We start from the raw sequence: 10,646 nt of genomic DNA, 5'->3' as shown, positions 1-10,646 counted from the left end.
TGAACATCTAATAAATTTTTATGAGGTTCATGCGTGTGATCCTAATGTAATTATCATACAAAAATGAGATGCTTTGGCTCTCCCATAATTATTATGATAATTACGTGTGTGTAATCTTGATGCAATTGTCATTCAAAATTGGGATGATGTGGCTCTCCCAAAATTATCATGATAATTGCTACTTCATTAACATCTAACAACTTTATAGATGCCCCTTTAATAGCCCCAGGAATATAACAAACCAATACTTAAATGGGGTAAACAGCATTTTCCAAAGTGCAAGCAGATGAGCTCCCAAGAAAGTGAGGGGGGTCACACCGGACACACTTAAATCCCAAGACTTTCCTTGCCAGAACTTTCCCTGACATTGCATTCTTAGATATTACTGTAAACACACCAGTATATATGGTATTGTTAATTATTCTTAGGTCTAGGCATCAATCAATTTATATTTAAACAATATAAATTCAACAATTAAAAATATATTCCTCAATTCATGTATTAAATAAACAATAATTTTAATACACAGTACTGTAAATAATAAAGGGAATAAAACCTTAATGTGAAAGCATAAAACCAGGCTTAGCTCAATGGTTTGAAGCTTGTCACTTTATGGACATGAAGGTCCCAAGTTCGAACCCCATATAAGCCAAATCTTTTATTTTATTTAAATGCTACTGTAATGGGCTACTATATTGGGTTGGGTTTCTGGGTCACAAGACTCCAAATGGGCTACTGTATTTGGGCAATTGGGTCAACCCACTTAATCGGGTCGGGCCTCTGGGTCTATGTATAGTGCTGGCCCAAACTAGGTCAGCCCACTTAAATGGCCCAAAACTGCATGGGTTTTAAAAAACCCTACCCGAAAAATATATCCAACCCAAAAACTTTAATGGGTCGAAACCCTACCCAGTCACCAACCAACCCGACCCTTAATGTTCCAGATGGGTTGAAAACCCTCAAAATGGAACCCTAGCCGCCACCCCTTTATGAAAATACCCATATCAAGATTACAACAACTCAAAATTAGGCAATATATCACAATACACCGAATAGTGATAAAACAAAAAATAGTTATATCAAATTTATGGGTTTTCATAAACAGTACGTGAACAACAAATATTCACAAAATAATCGCTAATGCGTTTCTATCATGTCACAAAAGACGAAATATTGCTCAAACAATATTGACAAACAGAAGTGAACAATACCAAATAGAATATACTTGATTCAATATTGATAACCAATAAAAAATACTTGATTCAATATTGATAACGCATAGTAAAATTATACGCTAAGCAAAATAGCACAGAGGATGGCTCTGATACCACATGTTAGAAATAATTAAATAACAATTATTTCTTTAACCTAACATGCGCAGAGGAAAATTAAATAGAACAGTTTTAGGCATACCTCCGGCTATTGTTGCTCAAGCACTCCTCCAGAACTTCTAAGAACAAAATTATGAGGTGTCTTCTAACCTATGCCTATTGCTTTATGGCTATACTGATGGTGTACACAGGCACTCTATTTATAGGCTAGATTAGGGACCCTCAAATGGTAAACACCGTATTGTTTCCTTCCATCAAGGAAACAATATTGTTAATTGATTTTTAAAATCAATTAACCGATTCCATATTTACGGTAATCTAAATTAATAGAAATAACCATAATACCGATTCCATATTTACGGTAATCTAAATTAATAGAAATAATCATAATACCGTATATGTTTATTAAAAAAATAATAAACATAACAAATACCGTAAAATATGATATAAAGGCCACATAAGAGAATAATATGTTACAGGGCTAGCCATAATTTCAACGATCTGGCGTAGAATTTTTATACTTCTTCTTAAGAAAGCTTCTGAATTATTAGCTATTGAAATTATTAGCTATTGAAACTCGAGCTAGCATAATTTCATTACGTCATAATAGCTATTGAAATTATGGCTAGCTATAATAGGTAGCCGCCAACTACTTTAAGAATGAAATTGAAAAGCTGGAACAGAATGACACGCCACGTCGCCATCTATATTTTATATCCCAATCAGTCGACCCACAACATTTTTTTTTGATTTTATAACTCCCATTGGAATTTTATAATATTCTCATATGAAGCAGACTCCGGTATCAGACTTGGTCCCTATTTGAAAATAATCATATATTTCCAACCAGATGAAGCACTCTTGTCTGCAATCCGAGTGGATTTTGTTAATATTCTTTCATGGAATTCTTCTTTTGTTTATGAGCCCAAGTTTGAAATCTGCAAGAATTCCCGCTTTTGAAGATGAGACGACGTCGTCTGATCGTTTGGCGTTACTTGACTTCAAGAGTCGGATTAGTGAAGACCCACTTCAAATCATGAGCTCATGGAATGACTCCACCCATTTCTGCAACTGGTTTGGTGTTACATGCAGCCTTTTCAGTGCCAGTAAAAGAGTCATGGTTTTGAACCTGGAAGCTCAAAGATTGGCTGGCTCTATAACACCTTCTATTGGAAATCTTACTTACCTTTCTGGAATCAACCTGAGAAACAACAGCATCGATGGTGTAATTCCTCAACAAGTGGGAAGACTAAAGCGCCTGCAGCATCTCAACTTGAGTCGGAATTACTTTGGTGGGAACCTTCCAACTAATTTAAGTCACTGTGCACAACTTAGAGTGCTTGATGTTAGTGCCAACAAACTCGTTGGGCAGATTCCAGAGCAGTTCAGTTCATTGTCAAAGTTGGTTCACCTGAAACTTGGCAACAACAACCTTACAGGAACTATCCCATCATGGATAGGAAACTTTTCTTCTCTGTCTATTCTTAACCTTCACCTGAACAATCTACAAGGTAGCATACCTAGTGAGCTTGGCCGTCTATCAGGCTTGGGATATTTTCAACTTTATGGGAATAATCTGTCTGGTACTATCCCTTCTCTCATTTACAATATATCTTCCATATACTATTTCTCTGTTACTCAAAACCAACTGCATGGAAGCCTGCCACCCGATGTTGGCCTTACTCTTCCTAACCTTGAAATATTTGCCGGCGGTGTTAATAGTTTCACAGGACCTATTCCCGTGTCATTGTCAAATGCTTCTGGACTTCAGTTGCTTGACTTCGCTGAAAATGGTCTCACTGGGATGGTGCCTCAAAATCTAGCAAGTTTGCGTGGCTTGGTTAGAATTAATTTCGATAACAATAATCTTGGAAATGGGAAAGTTGATGGCCTGAATTTTCTCAGTTTTTTGGCTAACTGTACTAGTTTGGAGGTCTTGGGTCTTGCTTATAATCGATTTGGTGGAGTATTGCCCAGCTCCATAGCCAATCTTTCCTCCCAGCTGAATATTCTTACTTTGGGTTCTAATATGATACATGGAGGCATCCCCACTGGGATTGGCAACCTTGTTAACTTGACCCGTCTGGGATTAGAACATAACTTTTTGGGTGGTCGTCTCCCTGATGCTCTTGGGAAGCTGAAGCAGTTACAGGGATTATATTTGGACCATAACAAATTTTCAGGGCCGATCCCTTCCTCCTTAGGAAACTTAACTACATTGACAGTGCTCTCTATGGAGGAGAACAAATTGGAGGGAAGTATACCCCCAAGCCTAGGAAACTGCCAAAATTTACTTCAACTAAACCTTTCTAGTAACAATCTCAATGGTACCATACCAAAAGAGGTTATTGGTCTTTCTTCATTATCGATTTCTTTGGTCATGTCTCATAATTCTTTGACAGGCAAACTGCCATTTGAAGTGGGTAACTTAAAAAATCTTGGGAAATTAGATCTTTCGGAGAATAAATTATCAGGTGAAATTCCTACTTTCCTTGGTAGTTGTACTAGTTTGGAACGTTTGCATTTGGAGGGTAATTCATTTGAAGGAGCAATCCCTCCATCTCTAGAGACACTAAGAGGTTTAGAAGAAATGGATCTTTCATGCAATAACTTGTCTGGGCAAATTCCTGAATTTCTCAGCAAATTTTTGTCACTTAAGCATCTCAATCTTTCTGATAATGATCTCGAAGGGAAAGTGCCAAGTGACGGGATTTTTTCAAATGTAAGCGCAATCTCAATCTTTGGAAATGACAAGCTATGTGGTGGTGTCCCAAAATTAGTTTTACCAAAATGCTACAAGAAGAGTCCACGTTTATCCGTGAAACGCCTTGCACTCAAAGTAGTAATTATTGTCGCTAGCATAGTTATATTTGTACTTGTTCTATTGTGTTTTTTCCTCAAATGTTCTATGGTTAAAAACTGGAGAAAGAGACCTTTGGCCACATCTTCCTTAAAGGATGGCCAATTACCCTGTATAACTTATGCAGAACTCCAAGCATCAACTAATGGTTTCTCTGTAGACAATTTGATCGGTTGTGGAAGTTTTGGTTTTGTATACAAAGGAGTTCTCTCTAGCAATGGAGTAATTGTTGCAGTTAAAGTGTTAAACCTTCAACAGCAAGGAGCTTCCAAGAGTTTCATTGATGAATGCAATGCTTTGAGAAGTTTACGCCATCGTAATCTCCTTAAGATTATTACTGTTTGCTCAAGCATTGATCATCAAGGGAACAACTTTAAGAGTCTAGTTTTTGAGTTCATGTCTAATGGAAGCCTAGACAAGTGGCTACATCCTATAGAGGATGAGCAACATCGATGCAGGAGTTTGAGCTTTATTCAGAGACTGAACATAGCCATGGATGTTGCCTATGCATTGGCATATCTACATCTCCAATGCCAAATGCCAATTGTTCACTGTGATGTAAAGCCAAGCAATATCCTCCTCAATGAAGATATGGTAGCCCATGTCGGTGACTTTGGATTAGCAAAGTTTGTAATTGAAGCATCACATAATCCTTCTAAAAATCAAAGTATGTCAGACTTGTCAGTTGCACTGAAGGGTTCCGTCGGATACATTCCTCCAGGTATGTTTTCAACGAGAGCTCAAGCCTAATTTTGATAAGTCCAAGTCTAATTTTTAGGTCCAATAAGTACAAGTCTAATTTTTGGGTCCATTGTGTGTGTGTACATTCCTCTAGGTATGTTTTCAACGAGAGCTCAAGCCTAATTTTGATAAGTCCATGTCTAATTTTTAGCTCTAGGTATGTTTTCAACGAGAGCTCAAGCCTAATTTTGATAAGTCCATGTCTAATTTTTAGCTCTATTGTGTGTGTGTGTGTGTGTGTGTGTGTGTGTGTGTGTGTGTGTGTGTGTGTGTGTGTGTGTGTGTGTGTGTGTGTGTGTGTGTGTGTGTGTGTGTGTGTGTGTGTGTGTGTGTGTGTGTGTGTGTGTGTGTGTGTGTGTGAAGAAGACTATCTTAATGATCATGTATTAATAAATTACAGAGTATGGGATGGGTGGCCAAGTTTCCGTGCTTGGAGATATTTACAGCTATGGGGTACTTTTGTTGGAGATGTTCACTGGGAAAAGACCTACTGATGACTTGTTCAAAGATGGCCTGAGCATTCACAAGTTCACTGCAATGGCTTTGCCGGAATGTGTCATGGATATAGTGGACTCATCAATGCCGTTTGAAGAAGATGTTGATGATGAGACAAATAACGATGACAATGAAGAAGTAAATCCTCATTTCAATGCCAGAAGCAGAGTGGAGGATTGTTTGGTCTCAGTATTGCAGATTGGACTATTGTGCTCTGCAACATCACCTCATGAGCGGATGCCCACAAATGAAGTCGTCAACAAACTAAGTGCAATTAGAGATGCATTTCTTAAATTTAAGAAGGGGAACAAAAGAATAATGAGCTAGCTAGGTACGCTAACTTATTTATTTGATCAGTTGCCATTCATATCATAATAAAAATAAAAATAAAAAAGCCACAAAAAAAGGAGCATCAAGACTATATGTTGCTTACATTACGTTTCTAGAATAAAATGGTATATAACCACTCTGGAGACTCCGTTTGGCCCTGCAATTTTGTTGATCAGTTAGTTTGTAATGTTTGAGATAGATTTTTTTTTTTTAAAAAAAAAAAAAGAAAAAAAAAAAAAGGTTTTTCTTCATATTCAAAGGGGAGATACAATTTTTATCATATTCAAAATAGTAATCTCACTTTTTTACACGGTAATTATATCTTAATTCTTGCCTCTTTTTTTTTTTTTTTTTTTTGACAATATAATTCTTGTCTTTTAATAATATTCATTATATGCCAAACTTGAATTGCCAATATAAACAGATATTATTATTTTTTTTTTTAGATTTTTTGTTATTTGTGATATTTTGTTGTTGGTTCAAAGTTATGAGAATCCTACCAAGAATATAACTGCAAACTGTTGGTAAATAGTTCACTGGTTCAGAGTAATAGGCTTAGATGTGTGGGCCATTGATATTGGACCTAGGTAGTTGATTATGAATGAGAAATGATTTTTGCATATTTCTTGTACATATTTTGTACATTACTTTTCTAAATCAATTATTAAATTTATAGGATAGGATGTGTTATTTCTATATCACATTACCCTACATCAACTTTACATCAAGACACATTGGGTGTGGGATCCATCTATATGAGACTCATATGTATGGGTCACACACCCTATGTGTCTTGGTGTAAAGTTGATGTAGGGTAATGTGATGTAGAAAATTTATTTCCGTTATAGGACCCACAAAGATCCACATGTTATGTGAAATTAACCTTTGACACTTGGTGAGAACCATTGGTTCTTGGAGTAAGTTGCTTTATTGAATCGATAGCCCACTTTTTTCAAGCTTGACTGCCCATTCATTTGGCCATTGCAATTTTTTCCCCATTCCCCCCTTTTTCTCACTTCCTATCAACCCTTCTCAAGCCTTCGCCAAACACCCAAGCTTCCAGGAACCCATGAACACCTACTACACTTCACTATCCCATAAAATACCACACTATTTGGCAAGGGAGAAGCTCATCGATTTCTCTTCTTGATCAAAAATCACACTATTGCAAGTAACCCATTTTTCTCTCTTTCAATGTTATCATTTTTTGTTTATGCTTCAACCTAATTATGATAGTTTTTGCTTAAATATTGAAAAACCAATTTTGTAACACCCCAAGTATTAATTAGGGTTAAGAGTGCCTTAATAAAACTTAAGAATGTTAGAGTCGATTCCAAGTGGAAGAAGTAAAATTTTGGACTTTTTATAATTTTCTGTGTGGGTCGAACGTTTGAAGTAGGAGAGAGAATGTTTGAGATTGGATCCTAAACGATCGCTGGTGAAAGTTTGAAGACAACTTGGGAGCAATTAATTTCACCACCTTAGCTTATTTTGTTTGTGCTTGGGCTATTTTAAATACACCTTGTATGCCCTTAGCTTCCATTTTTGTCATCTTTCAGTTGAAAGAACCCTAGTGAGAGTGAAAGGGTGGGTTTTGAAGGGAGAATGTGCTTTCTTGTGGTTTTGTCTTCAAAGAGAAGTAATCCTATTGGCCTAACCTCAATTCTATTACTACTGTTAGCTTGGAATATCATTTTTTAGCTACTGTTGAGCTTTATTTTCATAGGTTTAGCCTCTTAGTTGTAGGTTTGAGTACCTAGGATTAATGTGCTAGTTTAGGTGATGGATATTGAGTGGGAGATTTTATGCTTTAGATCATGATATCTTGTTGGTTTTGCATGGACAACTTTCTGTTTAAGAGCTTTAAAGTAAACCCATGAGCTATGATAAGGATTGATCCTAGTCTCCTAGATCTAGTTATGTATTGGTTGTTTAAAGTCAATAGTGAGCTATGATATGCTTGAAGACGTTACTCGTGTGTAGAACAATGTCTAGAATGTTAGTAGGACCTTAGACGTGTTGGTTTGAGGATTAGTTAGGACCTTAGGTTTTAAAATTAGGGTTTCTTCTGAGCACCGAACGTTTGATACTTCCTACCGAATGATCGAGGCCAAGCAGTAAGTCCATTTTGAAATAGTTTAGGGTTTAGAATCTATATATTTAGCATAAGACCAGAGATTGATTGTGAATCCTTTCACAGATTTAGAGGTTTGAGACTTTTAAGGAAGATACCTAGAGCAAGATTATGAGCCAAATGAGTGAAACTCACAAATATTTGTTATTATGGTTTTTTCATGACATGATTTTTTTATGCATCAAACATGCATAAGCACAACTCGCATGAAATAGCTTTTGAATAATATGAACTATTCTTTTGTGAAAATGAGTGATGAATAATGGAATGATAAAATATATGAGTTTTGTAAATGCATGTATGTAAAAAACAATGGTTAATTACATCGTATGACATAGTACTTCATGCATGGATGATGAACATGTGCTACTATTATACAAGTTAATCCTATGGTCGAGAGGTTTATGTTTATGTTTGTCCTTGGATCCAATAGTTTTATAAGTGACTAGCGCACAGTGTATAGATAGGGTCACAATGACAATATTTTTAGTAATGTGGATCACCCGAGGCTTAAATCCGATTGGGCCGCTAACAATGACGGTATGTGTGCTTCACCGGGGCACCATTATTGTATTATAGGTCCCTCAGGAATACACTAAATCTACCAAGAAGGGACTAAGAGCTTTGATAGACCATATGAAATTGAATTATGACATGTTCACTTTAAATATCATATACTATATATGTAGTGCATTATTATGATATAACTGTTATTTAACAGAGATCTTTACATTATGCCATTATATTGGTTGTGATTTATAAACCTTTTGTTATAACGATTGAATTCACCATATAATAACATGTTACCTCGTGTAATATTACTCATTAAGTTGTGGGCTTACACTTATATTTTCACCTGTAAATATGGGTTGTTTTATATTTAGTGGCGAGTTCGAGGATGACTCGGTATGGGAACCGACACAAGTGACTTTCTATTGACGACTTAGCTAGAATCTTCTTCGTGGATAACCCTGAGATGGTAGAGTACATGTGGACTCACAAGCTTCTTCATGGATAACCCTGAGATGGTAGAGTACATGCGGACTCACAAGCTAGAGGAACTGTTCACTTTCATCGGGTTTGTGTACGTGTGGTATTGTACCTTCTATTGAGTTGTCTATGAGGCTTATTATGGATTTAGTTATCTTGTACTTGTTTTGATGACTTGAGATGATGATCTTAGACTTGGTTTGTAATATTTTCCTATCCTTGATGATGATCCGTCTTAGACCAACACATTTGATGATTATGTTTAAGTTATGTTAAATTATGTTATAATGTCTTAGAATTGTTTTGGTATTTATTTATTGTGTGTATAGTTTATGGCTATCTTATTATGAAAAGTGACTCTTAAAATATAAAGTTATGCAAGCACAAATAAAAGCCTGGGTACTAAACTTATGACAGAATGCTAAAGTATTTGGAGGGTTTTTTTTTTTTAAATATGAAACGAATTGTAGGAAAAATTATAAAACTCCAAAAAGGGTCGATAATGAAATTCTTGATAAGAAATGAAATGAGCATACACTACAAGCACAACTTAGTCAACCCGACCACTTTTCTCCCGACCACTTTTAATTTCTTTGTCTTTTAATTTACATAAATGCGCGCACACACAAAAGGACTAAATTTATGTATTTATTTATTTGCGTAAGTTCGGCCTCCCAAGCAAAAAATTTTGATTTTGCCCTAATATGAAAATAATAAGTTAATTGAATAGCTCGTAAACAACCTCGAGTACGTTTGAAAAATAAATAAAATGAGTTTGAACAAATTATTTAAATAGATGATAAGTTAAAATTCGATTCATGTTTGAAAAAAATTAAGGGTTAAACACATTTTTGTTACATGTGATTTAAAATTTTTATTTTTTGCCCCTTATGCTTTAATTCGTATCACAAATAGTACCTGAGATACGGGAAAAGACAGAGATAGTATCACCGTCCATTTCTCCATCAAAAAACTAACAATTTGCCACGTCAGCACCAGTTATCACCCTTATAAGCGCGACACATGTCCTAGAGCTACGTCATAAGACACATAAGTGACATGTCACTGCCAAACTATAATTTTACCAAACACTTAATTGCGTTTTTAAAAATTATTTTTTTAAATTGTATATTTTAAAAACACTATTTTTAAATTTCATTTGTTTTAAAAAAAAAAAAAAAAAAAAAAAATCTTACCCTGTCGTTTTCCATCTCTCTCTTTCATGGTGACTTCTGAGACAGGTTTTCACAATTTCAAACCTCAAGTAGATTTTTTCTTTCTTTCTTTCTTTTTTCCAATCATGCATGGTTGAATGAGAGAGGCAATGAAAATGTCTGACGTTATTGTTTTAAATGTGCTTGAAATTAGTTTCCTCTTTGGCAGAACAAAAAGGAAAAAGGAAAAAGAGGGGAAAGTACGTAAATATGTCATTTTTTCGTTGTTTTCTAGAAGGGAAACTTCACTTTGACTTATTGAACCATTTTTTCAAAGTTTAAAAAATTGCAATTTAATGTAATTAACTTTAAAAAATTTATAATCTCATCCCTCCGTTAGGGTTACGGAAAATCATAACGGAAGGGTAAGAAAAATTCAAAATGCTCCCATTTTTTTTTTTTTTAAAAAAAAAAAAAGAACAAGAAAAATTAATTGTAATTTAATGATAATTTTATAAAATTTACAGTGGTATAAATGTTATTTTACCATTTGACTAAATTACAAAAAATTCAATATTAGATACAATAAATTGAAAATTTTAAAATTTTGG

At 35.1% G+C, this 10,646-nt stretch overlaps 1 protein-coding gene across 1 annotated transcript; it reads left to right on the top strand.

The window, feature by feature from the left end:
• The first annotated feature begins 2,250 nt into the window (after positions 1-2,250).
• Positions 2,251-5,754, top strand: LOC133853937 (putative receptor-like protein kinase At3g47110). The gene is made up of 3 exons (XM_062289959.1): positions 2,251-2,667; positions 2,734-4,912; positions 5,333-5,754. Exons 1-3 carry the CDS (start codon positions 2,251-2,253, stop codon positions 5,752-5,754), a joined length of 3,018 nt encoding a protein of 1,005 aa, XP_062145943.1.
• Positions 5,755-10,646: the final 4,892 nt, after the last annotated feature.

The sequence above is a fragment of the Alnus glutinosa genome, chromosome 13 (genome assembly GCF_958979055.1).
Source record: "Alnus glutinosa chromosome 13, dhAlnGlut1.1, whole genome shotgun sequence".
Lineage (NCBI taxonomy): Eukaryota > Viridiplantae > Streptophyta > Magnoliopsida > Fagales > Betulaceae > Alnus > Alnus glutinosa.
This window is presented reverse-complemented; position numbering and strand designations above follow the sequence as displayed.